Source organism: Temnothorax longispinosus, chromosome 9 (assembly GCF_030848805.1).
Source record: "Temnothorax longispinosus isolate EJ_2023e chromosome 9, Tlon_JGU_v1, whole genome shotgun sequence".
Taxonomy (NCBI): domain Eukaryota; kingdom Metazoa; phylum Arthropoda; class Insecta; order Hymenoptera; family Formicidae; genus Temnothorax; species Temnothorax longispinosus.
The window spans coordinates 13,446,064-13,464,980 of record NC_092366.1 but is presented as its reverse complement, the minus strand read 5'-3'; the positions used below and the strand labels follow the sequence as shown (position 1 = coordinate 13,464,980).

Genomic DNA, 18,917 nt, shown 5'->3' with positions numbered 1-18,917 from the left:
TCTAATAACAAATTAAATAATAAAAACCAAACCTCGTATTATCAATTGCTATCTACTCCAAAATGATACAATAATATAAAAAACCAATATTCTATATTAGTTAACAGAGTAACATCGTACAATAAGAAAACATAACACAATTTCTTCAACAGAAATATATTTGATCTTACTTGCTTCAATGGTAGACACATAGTAGTTAGCTAAACATTAAATGCAAAATATATATGTGAGTACAATGGAAAAAATTGGTACTCTTTTATATATGAAATCACATGAAGAAGAAAGAGAATTTAATACATATTTGTTAGAAACAATTTTTAACACTAACAAAAATTTTTTTATAATAAAATATATGTTTTATAATATTTTACATATATGCATTTTGAGACATACATTTTCTTAAATATCATTAACATCTTGCCACAATAATAATGTGTAAAAAAATAAGAAAACAGTAGGCTAACGATACGAGCTAAAGAAAATATGTAATATTGATTTATATTATAGTGTATTCACAAATAGTAAGGAAAAAATAATGTAAACATTTCGACTATACTTAGTTTTCCGTGGTACATCAAGTGAATACATAGAATAAGATTAAATTAAAAAATAATCATAACAGAATAAATAAATTAACAATAAAAATAAGTTAAAATTCTTAATATGCAATATTAAGAATTTATTGCATATTATACAACGAGCCTAATTTTCTATTATTAAGAAAACTCACATCCCTCCCATTATAATTTATAAAGAAAATCTTTGCCACATGGAAAATGACAAGTTTGACCAATAGTTGTCGATATTTTTTATAATAGAAAAATTTCTTGTAATGAGTTTCTTTAAATTTATTTTCATTACATTTAATAAAGATTACGTTGTTTAAGTCATCTGGTAAAGAAATGTTCAATATATTGAAAATAGAGATTATTCTTCCACGGTACAACTGCTCAAATTTTGTCAGATATATTTAAAATGACATGATCATCTTATTTTTCTGTATTATTGTCTAATATTAACTGATGAAAATGTGCATAAGAGTTTAAAACTCTTGAATATTTTTCATATTAATAAATTTATTTAAGCTTACATATATTAAAGTATCAAAAAGTAATGAGGTTAAGAAAATATTCTGCATGTAATTTGTTTACTACAATTTGTTTACGGTTTATACAGTAAGTGCAAAAAGTATTCGTACAATGAAAATTTTTATGAAAAAAAGCTTTATTTGTAGAAAATAAACACTAATTAGCAATTTATTAACAAAGAACATAATAGATGATACATTTCTTAAAATTATTTTAACAAAAAATATAATAAAATAAATATATCATTCTAATAATAAACAAAAATAAGAAAAATTATATTATTTTAGTACACAAAAAGTATTTTGGCACTAATCATATAGCCTGTAATCTTCGATGCATCAATTGCACTAGGTTTCGCGTGGTGATTGGTAAAATAGATTCCCATTCTTCTTGAAGAGATTTTAAAGTCTTTTCGCTTCAAAATTTCTCTTTTCCTAATAGCATTTTCAAGAATACTCCATAAATGTTCAATAGGGTTGAAATCCGGTGACTGCGGAGGTGTATGCAATTGTTTTGGTACATTATATAAAAGCCGTGCTTCGTGTTGTAAGCTGAATGAACCTTTGGATCGTTGTCATATTGAAAAATAATATTATCGGCAATTCCTACCTATCATGAAGATTTTTTTTCAAATTTCTCAACTTTCAAAATCTCTACATTTTATGGTCCATAATACCATTAATAATATGTAAATTGCTGACCCTTGCTGCATTCTCAAACAAGCACGGAACCACCACCGTATTTAACTGTGGGTATAAGATTTTTGGATCGGATTTTGTATTTTTTTTTTCGCCACACCAATGTCAGATCCAAAAATATAAAAATTTTCGTTTGAGAAAATTACACAGTATTCCAATATTCTTCAGTTTTATTAAGATGTTGTTTCGCGAACTCTAATCGTTTACTGCGATTGCTCACATTTACCTAGAACTTTTTCCTAGCAACACGGCCATGATACCCATTCTCGCAGCACACATTTCGACCCGAATTAGTAGAAACGTGTATCCCACGATTTTCAAGTGCCACTGTAATCTTTGGCGCACTTGATGTTTTTGGGTCTATCTTAATTTGACGGATTATAAAACGTTTATCAGTCTCACTTAAGACTCATAGCCGACCACACACACTTCTCGGTTTATTTTTCACTATTTTCCTTTCACAAAAACAATCAGTTATCGATTGAATTGTCGATCGGGGTTTTCCGACAAGCTGAGTAATTTCTCGAAGAGATTTACATTGATTATGTAATTTAATAATAATTTTTCGCTCTCCTTTGTTTGCCTCTCTGCTTTTGCAACCCAGCCTTTGCTTGAATAATGCAGTAAGACTGATATTATTTGCTCTTCAAAAACCATAATAAGGAGAAGCATAGACCTTGTGTCTGATGTAAACAAAACAGCTCCGCGGAAATAACCGTATTTATGACCTTGCAAATTAAATTTTTCAACTGTACAAATACTCTTTTTGCGCCTTCAAAAACACTATTTTTCGTTATCTTATTGTTTTGGAGCATAAAATGTTATAATTTATAAGTTTTGTTTTTAAGGTATTGTTAAGAGAGACTTTATAATGTAAAAAAAAATTAGTTTTTGTTTATAAATTATTATTACACAAAAATAAACTATTTTCTGTGAAAATTCATAGTGTACGAATACTTTTTGCACTCACTGTAGAAAGAATCTGAATATCTAAGAATTTTATATGGATTAATGCAATAAGTATTTAATATTTCATTCACATAATTGTAGTTTAAATAAAGTTTAAATACCATATTGCAAGTAATATTTTTTACTTTTGATTCAAAATTAAGTGCAAATACTTTACATCTAATATACTTCTAAGATATTTATAAAACTATTAGTTATATTTAGCAATAAAAAAATTAATAATTAAAGAATTAAATAATAAGCTAAAACTAATTTGTACATACTAAGGAGTATATGATCTAATAACATGTCTTAAAATCAAATTTGTAAACCATTGTAAATAGCACTTTAATGTTATTAAAATTTGATGAAACACATTTTTTAATCATTTAAAAACAATTTTTTATTATTTATTAAAAAATAGCTTTGTTATCTTTATTAGAAGTTATTAAGATATCATACTTTAAATTTTAATTAAAATACTTTTTACTGTAATCACTTTGGTTAAAAAATATATTATTGTTCGCGCGTACTAGAATGCGAATGGATACTTTACCTTTTTGTTGTCAACATTTATTTCGCATTATAATATATTTAAAAATGTTTTTAAAAGCGATGAGATTATATATATTTTTAGCAATTTATGCTGTAATGTATAAAATTACAGGAAAAATTTTGTAGCATAATAAAGAATTAAATTATAGGAAGATTCCTCAGGCAAAATTAGATTGGTAAATTACATAAAAATCTTTAAGTCATTACTTTTTATTAAGAAACAATGTGTCGCACTATGCAAATAAATAAAATAGAATTTAGATAGTTCTTATACACGCACACGTGTCATATGATGATTGTTTTTTTTCCAAAAACATATTTCGCGGCAGTAATTTATATGTACAGAATTGAAAACAACATGTTTCATTCAATCACGAAACTTTAAATCGCGATATTTTTTCTAAATTTTTTTCACATAATTGTAGCAATTAACTTATGTAGACATTTTGTAATCATGCAATAAAAAATTAATATTGGCATTTAGAGAAAGCAGAATACGAAATGTAAAAATTCTAAATTCTTCTAGATAAAATTTAAGGGCGGGGACTGGGAGGAATTCAAAATACACAGTTCTAGTAGAAAAAGAAGCACATTTTACCTGGTCTGTACTTGGACTTCTTGCCTTGTCTTCATTTTCTCGTCTTAATTCGTCCTGCCGTTTCGGACTTCGTAAGACGCGTTGGTAAGGATCGCCACTTCCAAGATCACTGGTGTTCAACACGACTAAGGAGATCTTCTGCACGATGTCCACTATCACTAACCCTGACTCGTTTCCATAGGCCAATCTAAACATTAAAATATTCTATTGTATTCTCTCTGCTTATGACATTGCGATGAAATTTTTTTAAAAATTTATGAAATTTATGTCTATACGTGATATACGGTAATATACGGTAAATGTCAACTCGATTATGAAGTTCTGATGTACAATACAATAGCTAATACAATTTTGTAAATTCTCTAAAGAGAACACTTACAGGCCATACGAGGAGTTTAAACTGAGGGCCGTTATATTTTCGGGTAGTTCTCCAGGGGGTGCCGTTGTCAAACAAATCAGTGTCGCTTGAAAACCGGCTGGTCTTTTCTGAAGTCCCGTCTTGACTTTGAGCGGATGATTGAATTCTATAGTCTTCGATTCCATGTTTCCTACGATGTTTCCGGTTGCCGGAGATTCACGATCCGGTGAATTGTCCCCTTCTCTTCCTGGCTCCACCGATAAGCATATTTCCAAAGTCTGCAATATCGGAAAACATCGTTTAATTTTTTTCTACGAGAAAAACATTATTAATTAATTCATGAATGCAGCGTGAAGAGAAGACTGCTATTATGTAAATGAGGTTTAATAAAGTAATCTAATATCTAGATAAGAAAAGAATACACGTCTCATTTTGTTCATTTTAAGTTAACTAGATAGTAGCAAAAAAAGTAATGCATTAGCAAGTTAGTGTAGATAACTTACCACTACTTCAGACATACTTTCAACCCTCTTAAATTTGAACAACACGACATGCTTGCCACTTCCCGCAATAGCTAATTTCCGACTTTCAGGACAAAGGAAAATAAGTTGAATCGCTAATGGATCTTCCTCAGAATCTATACTACGCGTTTTAGTTTTTTCGAAAAGTTTCGCCGTCTTTAGTTTGTAAAGGACTTGTAATGTTCCTGCTGAAGCGTCCCAAAACTTTATACTGCCATCGGCATGTCTGCGAACAACATGTATGTAGCTATAGAAATTTAAGCAACTTTATTGATTATCGTCTAACTTGTGATAAACTGTAATAACATGTATATGCATAGTAACATGACTGTGCATAGTAACATATATAATATGATCATGCATATATTTTAATATTATGAATGTCATCGTGTGATTAAAAAGATAAATTGCTTATTCATCGATATAAAGTTGTATCTATGATAATATTACCCAGTGAGGATAATCTCGTTATAACTACTAGAACTGGAACTCCACTCGCCACCGGAGATAGGCCATTCTTTCTCGCTAAAGCCGGTTTTCTTATGCGACTTGGATCCAACGGAATAAAATGCAGGTACTAAATCCGAAGGACAATCCGCGAAATATGCACAACATGTCACAGGAGATTCGTGAATATCCATAGGGTATGGATTCTCAAAACAAGGGAATCCAGTAGTTAACAAATCTATCACAACCAGGTCATTTTGTAGTAAAACAACAACAGCATAAGGGTCTTGAAAATCTGAAAAAATGATAATAATGATTAATGCCAAATAATTTACACCAAATAATACTGATGACATATGTATAACGATTTCTCATCATTTACATGGCAGTCGATAAAGATTAAAACTTGTTATACAAAGAAAAATTAATATTTTATTTTCAAAAACATTAAAAAGCATGTTCTACTGTACCACTAGCCCATGGACTATCACACAGCGTTATAAAGTCTACAACATTATGTTCCATTTCGAGCACCGTAGTAGTTTTTCCATGTATCACTGTAATGCTGGGTGTTCTCCCAGTGGTGTCCTGTGCCAATCCACCAGAGAATATCACATATGCTTCTCTGAAAGTTTATGCGTTTAGGTCGCACATTATTTGAAATTAACATATAGTTATTACTTGAAACTATATAAATCGTTAAGTAAAACCCATCACATATCATCTTACCCCGATCTCGACATTTTCCATTCTACTTTCTGAATGGCTTTGCAACGTTCAGGTTCTCCATCTTTAGTGAATTTTGCTATAAGAGATATTAGTGTAAAAATTTTATACATCACACGATCGAAATAAATAATGGAATCAATCAAATCTCACCATGTGGAAATGTTACACTTGGCTTTAATTGCCGAAGAGTCCAAGTCGTAAGAGAACCGTCCGAGTGACTGCACATAAATTGTTTACCTTCATGATGCCATGATATCGATGTTAATAAATCATCTGTTTGACATCTATACTCAACAGTCTTGGTTTTTAAGTCCCACAGAACGATTTGCCCTGTCGAAAATCCTATGAGCATCTGAAAGCAAAGCATCCGCGCGTATAACAAAAGTGCGTATACCATTGTTAAAACATACTTCCTTGAAACAAGACACGTGGATATATATATGTATGCATATATAGGTGATAAAATGTATCCTTTTACAATATGTCTCGATTCTGTTGTCACGACAATACATTTAGCATATACATAGAGAGATAAGGTATAAAAATGTAGTGAATAATGGTTTCTACAAGATTTGTGCGAAGGGCACAGATAAAACTCAGAGATACGATGATTGCGCATGATGTTAATTATCGATGGCTGAAGAAGAACAAGTGAGATGGACAAAGATTTTTGTAATCAAAGACAAGTTAATTAGAAAGGCAGACCATGTTGTACATACTTTACGCGATTGAAAAAAAATTATGCGTAATACGCAATACCAATTATGCAATTTTAATTTTGATGTTAAATATGAAACTAACATACTTCTCACTTGAAAAACTTAAATTTCGAGCACTTCAATTTTTAGTATTAAAAATGGCAGTTTTATAATTATAGTCCTTAGTATTTTGTTTAGTGTAATCACTGTTTAAAGATAAAGATGTTTTTGTTATAATACTTTTAGAGACAAGAAAAGAGTTAATTGGCGGATATCCATTAAACTTAGATTTGTACAATTGTACATCCTTAAAAATTTGTCTGTACGATTTTAAAAAGCACTTTTTTATAACAAATAATGTTTTTTTTCGACGTAAACAAAATAGTACACGTTTCTTTACACAGTTACAATCGAGAAAAACCAAACAGCATATACGATATACGATATTACATGTATAATATCAAATTTAAGCTATCAATATCAAAGACACAGAGAGTTGCAAACGCAACCCAAACACACAAACACTCATCACACACTCATGACTGCACAATTAGTAGGGTAAATAGAAGATACATTTGCATAAGGTCCGTAACAGAAACTCCGTTGTCGGAAGTTGAAGTAACAGTGAATTCATATAAAATGTGTAAAAAGATGAGTGATCATGACCGCGCAGTATGACTTTCATCGATTTGTAAAACTGATCTGAATCCATTTTAGAATATCGAACAATATGGATTTTCTCTCAATGAAAGGCGTTTTTTATTCTTCTTCGTTTGTACATATCACAACAGTGACAGCATGCACGCATGCACACATACAACATGCAAGCACACACTTGCACTTATTGGCTTGGATCTAGACAAATAATCCAAGTTTGTAAGAAAAAAAATATTAAATAAACGCCAAATGTTCCTTTTTTCTCTTTCACGCGTCACGATAAAATTGTCAATCATGAAATTATGATAAGGATGGAATAATAATGCAAAAAAAAACGTACTCAAAAAACGCGCGTACCTTGCTCAAATCTAACGGATTATCACTCAAGTGTACTACAGCACCAGGGTGAGTTTTTCTAGATCTGAAAAATATATATATATATATACACACACATGTATAAGAGAACCATTATTTTTGTGTTATTGTGAAACATATATAAAACTCGTGTGCGGTCTTTAACCGGTGTATTTCATTGTAGTTTTATCATCACATTGTGCTTCAGCTTAGGTGTTACGTTATTTAATGTGCCGATAATATCTTTATATATTAATTGGCACTATTATTATATGTATATTTTCATGAAACACGATAAGAAAATCGTGGTTGATAAGTATACAAATAATAAATAATAAAGCATTCCTAAATAATTAGGTACAATAAATAGTTACAGATTTCGTAGCGTATTAATGCCGATAAATCAAATGTTGAGATATTAATAGGCTTTGTCGATAGTAATGAATTTTCGGAAAGTAGAAGGAAGATCACAAGAGGATTCGCTTGCATAAGTTATTTTAAGTGTCTCGCTATTGGGAATTATTCATAGCTAATTATTCATTAACATCTGAGGTACAGCCACGTTGCTCGTTATTTATTTACTAATCAGATTAATATTCTGTGACGCAAGTCCTAAAGTCCCCAAGTCGGGAAAAACATCTATGTTGAAAATAAGAATAAGTGTCAATACTCTTTTTAACTGTCAGGCAATTCTGAACTTGGCTAAAATTTCTACGACTAATTATTTAATTGACAATTTTTTTTAATTTATATCGTGGATATATTAAGTCCCAATAGTGGTACACTTATAATGACTATAATGAGCACCCTTATACCATCACTGCCACATTCACATCTATGTGTCTACGGTCAGGCACAATAAAGAACTACAGGTCTTTGACGTCTGTTCCTTCCAGTGTTAACAAAGTAATAGATATATAGTACTAGTTTTTATTGGAGATAATCTCCATACGAACGTTATCCGTTCACCGTAATTTAATTGACCCATACATTCACACATTTAAGACACAATCTTGAACGACACATCCGTTATAGGAAATTAGTGGAAACGGGATCTGAAAATACATGTACTTTTCACTCATCTTTTTGAAAAATATTCTTAAGAGATATTCTCTCAGAGACACAGCAAGTGCTAATCTGTCGCGTCTTGTAAGGATTACACAAATAGCTAATATATATCCCTTTTAATTTGAAACATTCTCTAAGCCATTCTATAATTCCTCACTTAATGTTATAAATACAGATTTATTAAGGTAATAAATTTAATGACGCGCGTGAGAGACACATATTTTATGTCTTAGATTTATTAATCTGTAATAAAACGATGGGCAGAATTATAAGTGACTTGGAAAACGTTTTCCACATTAAAAGAAATATCCGCAAACACACTCGGTATATTTTCCGTGATACAAACTTAAAGTGCCAATATCTTACAATTGTAAAATAAATATTTTATCGTACGTTATATCGCGGAGTCTTTCCGCCGCTTTCAGAAAATTTCATTAAAAACAATGCCTAATTAATCAAGCGCTAAAAATTCAGAGGTAATTCACATCGTCTTATTGCCCTTTGTACTGGAGATCCTATCGCTGAAATCAATCATGTTAAGTGGCAGTTCCCTTCGAAATACTTACCTTAATGCAACGAAAATGTTAAACTTGTTTGTATGCTCGCAATTAATAAAATTAGAAATTACCAAGACTGGCATTAAAGTTTATTATGCTTTGCATGCGTTTATCAACGTACGATTGCATTTGTTTCAAACGTATCGGCGTTTGTACATACAGATAGCACCGACATACGCCTGTTTCACTTATTAAGATTATCAAATATCTCAATAGCAAAGATGTATATACTTACACTTCGATAGCCTTGTTCCAATTAATTATATATCCAGATAGAACGAACGTTTCAATGTGCAGTATGTGAACGTTTCCTCGATCGGTCCCAATGTACAACCATTTACTTTGTAGCGGTAAATGAATGCATGTAATTCTGTCGAAAACGAATATTACATGTTCCAATTAAACACTTGCTGCCGAAAAGTTCAAATAGTTTAGTTTAGCGCTTGCGAAATGTGAAATCCCTCAAGTATATCACACATTTCACTCATCCAACGTATAATTAAAAGCGATAGCCATTAAGCGTACTTTGCACGAATCATGTATATTGGCAAAAGACGAAGCTCAAAGCTTAAAATTAGGGAAAATAACATCAGCCCATCGCGTGCTAATGACTGACCTGTCTCTTTGAAACTTGAGGCTGTGCACCACCTGCGGTATCTTCTGACGGAAGTTCCACAAGTGTAAGGTGTCGTCCTCAGTAACAGACACCAATGCTCCCTCATTTATTAAAAATTGTAAGCGCAGAACGGCTGCACATTCCTCGTGTTTCACGTGCGCATCTACGCCCGGTCTGCCTAGACTGTTTTTTTTTTTTAAGCATCGGGTTAATTAAGGAAAATACAGGTCTGTATCGATTGCAAGCCGCGGCCGCAATTATAAAATATCGTCGTATCATAAAGCAATAATTAATAATTCCGCACATTTACGCGATAGAACGTTTCTCTATTCTTTCATCATGCGATAACTTATTAAACCCCCCTACCCCCCAATAACATAGTAAACGCATAAAAGTCAAGCGAGACATTGGTAGAAAATTCTCGTCGATACCGACTCGTTAACTTCCGCATTTCACGTCCGGAGGAAGGTAAGGGTCCCTTAAATACCGTAAAGACTTTTACCTATATTGAAATCGACAGCGCGGCTGGAACTCTTCCGTTTATAGTTCATCGCGATGGTTAGTAATGCCCACCGAACTGCGATGAGCATCTATTACTACACTTTGGCCACGATAGATCAATGAAATCGCTGACGTGTAAAAACATACGGTCGAAGAGCCACGGACCGACAGGACCGTGTAATTAATCCGCTAAAATTGTACAAACCCGTGTCGACACCCGAAATTTTTTATAGCGGTCACAAAAGCAGGCGAGTACTGTTTTTACTTCCGCCCATTCTCGACAAACGTTTTTGCGAATGAGAACAGAATTACGCGAGTGCATTTACTGGCGATGCTGGCGGTCGAGAGAAAATTTGCGGTCATTTGATGCAGCAGCAAACGTATAATGCGCTAACAGAAAGTTAGGAAAGAGAGAGAAAGAGAAAAGTAAAAATCGTATCACATTGTGTGCACAGCGCTGCCATTCAGTCACTTTTTTTCACCATTTTTTAACAAGTCACTAAAATGTCACTATCCAAAACGGGTCACTATAGTCACCTTTCTTTGCCTGAGTTGACATAATATTTGTAAAACATAAGCGTTCTATTCGTTTTTTTATTTTCTATTGTTCGTATTTTGTCAATTGCTATTCGTTCACTGTTGCTCATTTGGTACTAGTCCGGTGTTTCAACAGCTGATTACTTATAATTAGCACCGCGAACCGAATGCTAAACAAGGCGCGGCTGATATAAAATCTATCATGTTGCCGGAAACAAAAGATGAAAATAATTGCTAAACATACAAAAGAATATTTGTGTTTGGCCTTTTGTGACCAGCTTGGAAGCATAGCTTCCACCAACTTTTATTTTGTTTGGTCGAGTCTTTATTTTATTATATATAATAAAATGTACTATTTATTTTATTTAATAAAATTGCACCAGATATATACTTGTATATTATATCGTTCAAATACTTGTTTTTCCCTTTTTTTAAACCATGCTATGAAAAGAATGTGTTATATTTCTGGCTATTGATTGACTTTTGATTACCATTTTAATTCCTAAAAGGTTACTTTTTCTGTCAAAAAGCAGTCACTATTTCACTTTTTTTTGCTTCAACGCGATGACTGGATGGCAGCGCTGTATTGTATGCGGTAATCAATGGTCGATCTCTCGTGTCCTTTAAGTCGCCACGCGCAGAGAAAGGGAAAGTTTAATTGCGGGATGCCACCCCGTATTAACGATCACGTTGAAGGATACATCCTAAGGGATCCGGATTTAGTGCCAATCGCCAACAGTCTTTGGATCGGGTCGAATGCCAACGCTGTCGGCTGATGCGGGAAGCCGTGTCGAAACGTCTGTAACATAAAAGCCGTCCGTTTCATGCCATCTTTCCTGTTTTAGCCGCTCGGAAGAGACTATTCATCCCCTACAAGGGGTTGCGGAGATATATCAGACGAACGGGGAGGAACGGTATTGTTTCACCGGCTCCTATTGTGTATCACGTGGACAACCTGGCTACTGTTAATTCTATACCATAGTTGCCGGTAAATGTTACTGATACACATTGTTCGTTGCGAGTATTTAAAGTCAACTTCGTCGGGCGTTATCCTCGATTTTCCATAAAGAGCCACTCCCTTGCCGTCGTTAGGGCGGACTGGTATCGAAGGTAGGAACAAAGTACACTTCCTCTATCCCCCGAACTTCTAAACAAGTTTTCCTACGAGTTCAAAAAGTAGGTATTTTTATGGGCGAAACTTACGTCACGTAAAGTAACGCGACACGCGACACTATAGGCCAATATATGCCGATATAGAACATCACGGCTTACACCGTTCTCCGCTCAAGAAACTTGGCTTAAAACTTCGTTTCGCTTCGCTCTACCTCCTCGCAAAGCGAAGGATGAGGTAATCTTATGAAATGGAAGATGCGCCTCGCCGCACGCTTTTCACGGAGAGTTTGCAATCGTTCCCGTTGCGAAGTGCATCAACGTCGATTAAAAAAAAAAAGAGAGAGAGCGAGAGAGAAACCTAAAGACCTATGTCGCGCTCGACAGATCGGCGTGCTCGGGGATCATGTGAGTTGGCCAGGAACAATCTTGTTTAGGATTAACCGCGAAACGCGAGACCGGTCGAGGAGGAGAAGGAGGCAGCGCGAGAACACACACGAGCAACGTACACGCTTTCGAGGTCGATTTTGGTGCAGCGGGACTCCGCCAACCGCTTTTCGCTGCTGGTGAAAACTGCCCTCGTTCCATTTCACCGGTTACCACCGCCGGTGGTCATCGAGGGGAAGTGGGTTAAAATACGGCGGATACGAAAGTTACGATCGCCCAGGAGAAACCACCTGCCCCCTCCCGCTCTTCCCCACCGGGGTTCTCTGATTTCGCCCAATGTCCCCGAGGGAGGCTCGCCCACGCGAAATTTCCGCCGGGCCGGCTTCCCGGATTGCTGATGGACCCGCGTCGTCAGCATCGCAAGATGCCCTGCGCGAAATATTACTCGCGCGGAATAAGAGGATTGCGGGTGATTTTGGAAGTTACGCCCGGTATCGCAAATAATCGCAGCTTAAGTTGTATTGTTGTATAATTAATCGTATGATTTCATTATCAATACATACGATATTTATCCGCGATATTCCGCCTGATATATATATTTGTATTAAATACAATATTAAGTGGAAAGGACCGTTATGATATAAAGCCATTTTAATACGGTATGAATTGGATCTTGATAGCCTAATCATATTTCTGTGTATTTTGTATGTGTATTTTATATATATTTCCAACTTATTGTTAGTAAACTGCGCGCTGATTCTTTGTCGGGCTTAAAACACAGTTTTTCATTGGAACATTAAAATACCCTACCACCCCTCCCTCAATTAAGGGGGGAAACCACTGTGACGCGGCCGAAAAAAAAAATAATATTTTCATGAATTTTTTTTGCGAGAAATAATAAATTTAATCAAATTGGTTTGTCATTTTTTTAAAGTACATATATTAAATATATTGTAAAGAAAAATCATTAAAAAATATTAATATTTACGCCTCCAGCGTGTGGTGCCGTGTACCTCCGCAAAAAAAGCTGGGCGCTCGCATATCTTGGTCAATTTTAATCCGAATGACTTGAACAGAATGTTTATAATAAAATTGTCTTCAGTTAAGCGTACGGATTTTTTGAAATATTAATTTCTAACAAAATGGCGCAGTTCTAAAAAAAATTCGAGATTTAGACGAAAATTTTGCTTCTTTTTAAATTGTTATTCAAAAACTAATTGTTCAATCAAAAAAATCGTACGCTTAACTGAAGACAATTTTGTTCTAAACATTCTGTTCAAATTTCAAGTCATTCGGATAAAAATTGACCGAGATATGCGAGCGCCCAGCTTTTTTTGCGGAGGTATACGGCACCACACGCTGAAGGCGCAAATATTAATATTTTTTAATGATTTTTTTTACAATATATTTAATATAGGTACTTTAAAGAAATGATAAACCAATTTGATTAAATTTATTATTTCTCGCGAAAAAAAATTCATGAAAATAGCATTTTTTCCGGCCGTCACTGTGGTTTCCCCCCTTAAATCGATGACGATTTAATTTTGATGCTAATAAGCATCTAAAATATCGCTATAGAGAATTTATTGCGAAAGATATTACGTCAGCCAAGATTCGAACCTGGAACCTCCCTCAATCCGTGTGAGTATCGAATTAATATATATTTGATAATATCAAGGTTGATCGACAATTTTTATACGTTTCGCTCATACCTTTATCGCTTCATAGCGTGCGAATGAAATCAGGTCAGAAATCGCAGTCGTCAAACGAATGAAATCCTTATCACGCTTATCACAATGCAGCATCGATAGACTTCAAAATTATTAAATTTGTAATTCGCGAACAAACACGCTGAAAGTTGGCCGCTCTCACGTTCACAGGGGAAAGTGTTTGCTCTGCATGAGAATACTGACGCGAAACTATTGACCTAATTCCGAAAGGATAAGTTGCGTTTAACTATAGCGATCCTTAATCTATTTGTTCGAAAAGTCACACTTCCGCATTCTGGGAAGAAATTCAAATTAAGTATGCAAAACAGTGGAGAGAAAGGGTTTTTCCCCCAGCTGCGGATATAATTTTGCGACCGCATGCAGAAATTAATCCGCTCACGCAGCGCGGCGCGGGGGCTGGGAGCACGGATTATCGCGTCGCGTCGGGCAGAAAGCGTTTCACTCGATCGTGTTATAGCGTGATGATTGCATTGTAATTTGCGGCGACAGAACGGCTCACCCAACGCCCTGCAGACGCGACAATCCGAGCGATCACATGCACGCGTGGTCGGGCCACGTATTCTCCGCGGCGCAAATATAAAAATTTCCCGAGCCGCATTAACCGCAATATGGTAATACGTTCGAACACCTCTGATCTGAAAGTATACAAATTCGCCGATTGATCGTCGCTTCGTTTCATTTTGCTATCCCATTCGATTATCCGTTTTTAGCGAATGCGAAAGCGTATACAATCGTAGGAAAGTACACATTTATATGCCACGCTCGCAGACCATTGTATAGATGCTCGTTTAAGATCAGCCAACTTTCAGAAAACCAACCCGCGTGTAGCAAAAAATTTTTGCTGACTATTTTGCTGACCGTCAGCAAAATCAGTAATATAAAGAAAAATATTCGATGCATTAAAAATAAAAAAAATTTTTCAAAATATTATTAGTGTGTTTAAATAGAGGGGTTTTTTACCATGAAATTTTTGTATAAAAAAAAACATTTTTTGCTATCTCGAATACTTATCGGGAAAAACAAAAAGCCTCTACACACAGATAGAAAAATTGTTACTTGCGACTATATAATTGCATAGTAAAATAATTATGGTAGGGGTTACTATTTTATAATTAATATTGCTATAATATTAGTAAATATAACCTTACACTGAGAAAAAAATCGTCCCCCGGGGGAACAACTAAAAATTATAGTAAAGTTATGATAACTGTAACGATTTTTTTCTCAGTGTAAAGTTATATTTACTAATATTATAGCAATAATAACTATAAAATAGTAATCCCTACCATAATTATTTTACTATGCAATTATAGTCGCAAATGCCAACAATTCTCTTATCTGTGCACATGAGAAGTGGTTTCATCCTTTAGAATCGTTTTTTGGCCTCAACTGAAAATTTCTAAATTCATCCATTTACCCCCGCCTCCCTACATGTGTGTAAAGTTTCATCAAAATCAGAATTTTCGGGTTCGCGCCGAGGTTCCCTTGTAAATAACTAAAAATTAGATTAACGGAAAATGAATCTTACGTTACGTTCTTCTCCGCATCCTTCGATTTTCTAAACGAAATGAACGACACGATGAGATCACAATCACTCCACAAATTAAATTGCGGCAAAACGTAAAATTTTATTATAAATCGAATGCAGGACGGCAGAATAAATTTGTAAGCGAATATTAAAATTTATCTTTGCACAATTCCGCAATTAATAAGCAACTATTACATATCTCCTAATGATATGCTATCAGTACAGCTTCCCAGTACTCGTTTGTGATATTATGTAAGGGATACATTTATATCGTTTATGTTACCGAGATAATATTTAATTAACTGTTCCGCATTCGTTGATACAACCAGTAAAAGGCCAGTCTAAAAAGAAAAGCCAGTCCGATTTTATTAACTATATGCAAACGAAAGATAAATAAAGCCGAGGAATTCCTGATATAGATTCTCTTGGCATAAAGTACGTATTGACGCGTGACACTTTTTTTTTTTAATATCGACGTTACTTTCCTAAAATTCGGATCGCTGTTCATTCGTGCGACAAGTCGTCCGGCCTTGAATCGTATCCTCCATTACTCGTCGTTGTCTTCAAGATGGAACGGCGCGAGAACGAAATTGATGCCTGCGGGTCTGTGCCAGGAGTTACGACAAAGCGCATATAGGTGATACAGCGAAATGATAGATACGGCGAAATGTGTACGCGAGTAGTCCACGGCGTCGGCTCAATATCAAGGTTGCTATCAATTTTCCGCTAGTGAAAACTTTGACGCGTGTGCGTCGGCTTTACTCCGCTTTTTTCCATTCCGTTTTTTTTTTCTTTTTCTACAACACCACGCAAAACGGCGCGCGATAAAAGGTGACGTTACTCCAAAAAAACTGTAATCGGTACACCGGAAGGTACGCAGATAAATCGTCCTCTAAATAGAATTATTTCCATAAAGGAAGCAATTAGTCATACGGCTCTGTATACCATTGTGAAGAGTAATTGAAAAATATGCGGGGGACGCGCAAGTCGGGTCACGGAAAACCACCGGAAATTCCCTCTTCAAGATTGGATCTGCGGCCCCGATTTCGGCCGCATGTGAGATTCCCGACGAAGCCTTTTCGGGATAAAGCCGAACAAAAGGATATACCGTCGATCATAATGGATCCTCCCAGGGAGAATCTAATATCTTCGCTCGCGTTTCCATCCGACGTGGAAAAATTAAAAAGGCATGTCGGGGGCCGCGTATACGCCTGGTGACGTGGTATCGCCGTTTCGCATCGCGAGCTCGAATTTATTCATCTCCGCATTTTCTATTATATGGCCGCTAGCGCAGCTGCAGCACCGGGGGCCATTATTTCCGCCTCTGCTGACAGATTCAGATACGCGCGTGCTCAAATGAATGTACACGTCGCGATGTAATTTCTAATTTCTCGCAAGGTACTCGCACACACACACACACACACACATACACACACATCTCTCTCTCTTTCTTTGTGTGCCGTAACTAACATTTTTCTCTTTTACTCTCGTCACGGCCGAGCTGCGTGCGCGAAATAATTCGCTGCCCACCACGCTCGGCGTTTACGGCTTGCGAAAGATCACACGGCGAAAATCGTAATAGGTACGACAAACGGTCGGGAAGAGTTATCTCTCAGCAGGTAGGAAAAATCTCGCGTTTCCTCGCAGATTTATGCGCGCCCGGTTCATCCCACTTTTATCACGGCGAATTCCAAACGTGAAGGATCGCCGTAGATAAAAATTCGGCGGCGATCCTCTTAATCGCCGTTGAAAAAGAGCCGTAATAACGTAATTAAGATCGAATCCTGGCGAGTCGCGCAGGTCACCATTTATCAATGCGCTCGAAGCATCGTCAGTTAATTCTGGCTGTATTGTACGATGCGAACTCCTTATTGGCGATATTGCCTATAGCTGTACGAGCCCACGAGAGGGCGAGTCATCATAACTTGCGGCATATATTGACAGATCTGTCACATGTGTCTCCTATAAATTGCCTTTATTGGGAGTACAAATGAATACTTTCCCGCATTTTATTACCCGCGTGGTTTTACATATACGAAAAATTAAACGATAAATCGAAATAACACGACAACAAGCGTCGATCGTGTCGATAGACGCGTAAATACGCAACGTCGATCTCTCTCTCTCTCTCTCTCTCTCTCGCGCGCGCGCGCGTTCCTGTAACGTGTCGAAAATGAGATACGACAAGAAATACCCAGGAAGATAAGATAAAGTGCGACGTTCGCGAGCACGTATGGACGATTTTTCAACTTCCACCTGCTTCTTACATCATTCTTCCGATGCCTCTCGAGCGCCAAGTGCAACGGGGAATTACGTACAACTCCGGAATTTCTTTTGAGAGAGAGAGAGAGAGAACGCGACGCTCTTTAACTTTATAATTCATTATGTTGTCCGAAGTATTTCGTGCGATGTTAAGTTAAGTGGTCCCTTCTCTTAAGACCCGCGATCGATATTCATCAGGGATGCTCTCTCTCAAACATATTAGCGTTGCACCGAAATTTTCGGCGATGTATCCGTGGGATGTATGCAAATGTCAGGTGAAGCGATAAACCGCGGCGCTCGAGGATGAACCCTCAGCAATTATGCAGCGCATAATACAAGCGTATCATCGTTTTCCGAGAAGGCAACATGCGTAATTTTGTTCGCGGAATAATACATGTTACTCCAAATGCACCCGCGCGTTATCGTCGATGCATAAATGAGGAAGCGAATGCGAAATAAGCGCAAATAAGCGCTTTCAAAAGCTGCGCGTATTATTTTATTCTCCGAAACAGGAAAACCCGCGGCCGCGTTTTCTAATCGACTGCCTGCCTGGCTGCTTGCCTGCCTGCCTGCCTGCCCGCGGAGAATTTGCATGTTCCGCGCTGCATCAGCTCTACGCGTCTCCGCGTCGTAAAAAAAAAATAAAAAATAAAAAATTGCACGTCAAATCGCGGTGCGCGCGTCGAGAAACCGGTATCTCGAATATGTCATCCTCGTCTCGAGAGCGAGAGAATTAAAATACTAAGTAGCAATGAGAATATATGTATGATCGCCTACGCGCCATCGAGCGATGATTTCAGCGGAGGCAAATGCAGCGCGCGTCGCGTCGCGTCGTCGAGTTTACGCGCGTTCACGACTCGCCGCGCCGTGAAAATCGCAATCGTGACCTCGTTTAACGGCGCGATTTTATGACTTTACGACGAGGTCGCGCTTCGAGGGGCGACAAATGCGAGAGAAGGCACGTGTGGAA

General features: G+C 36.2%; 1 protein-coding gene across 8 annotated transcripts in view; it reads right to left on the bottom strand.

Moving 5' to 3' along the window:
- Tomosyn (syntaxin-binding protein tomosyn) overlaps window positions 1–18,917 on the bottom strand; it is a 41,036-nt gene that overhangs the window by 19,836 nt on the left and 2,283 nt on the right. For 5 of the 8 annotated variants that reach the window (XM_071789271.1, XM_071789273.1, XM_071789272.1 and 2 more), the window contains exons 2-12: window positions 11,632–11,729; window positions 9,893–10,075; window positions 9,512–9,646; window positions 7,655–7,718; window positions 6,093–6,294; window positions 5,943–6,018; window positions 5,684–5,838; window positions 5,217–5,508; window positions 4,749–4,992; window positions 4,267–4,523; window positions 3,888–4,074 (exon numbers count right to left, since the gene is read on the bottom strand). In XM_071789271.1, the coding sequence (XP_071645372.1) occupies window positions 3,888–4,074; window positions 4,267–4,523; window positions 4,749–4,992; window positions 5,217–5,508; window positions 5,684–5,838; window positions 5,943–6,018; window positions 6,093–6,294; window positions 7,655–7,718; window positions 9,512–9,646; window positions 9,893–10,075; window positions 11,632–11,729 (1,893 nt within the window). Of the gene's footprint in view, window positions 1–170; window positions 201–3,887; window positions 4,075–4,266; window positions 4,524–4,748; window positions 4,993–5,216; window positions 5,509–5,683; window positions 5,839–5,942; window positions 6,019–6,092; window positions 6,295–7,654; window positions 7,719–9,511; window positions 9,652–9,892; window positions 10,076–11,631; window positions 11,730–18,917 lie in introns of those variants that run through there. The other 3 variants (XM_071789278.1, XM_071789275.1, XM_071789277.1) reach the window with 2 other exon arrangements.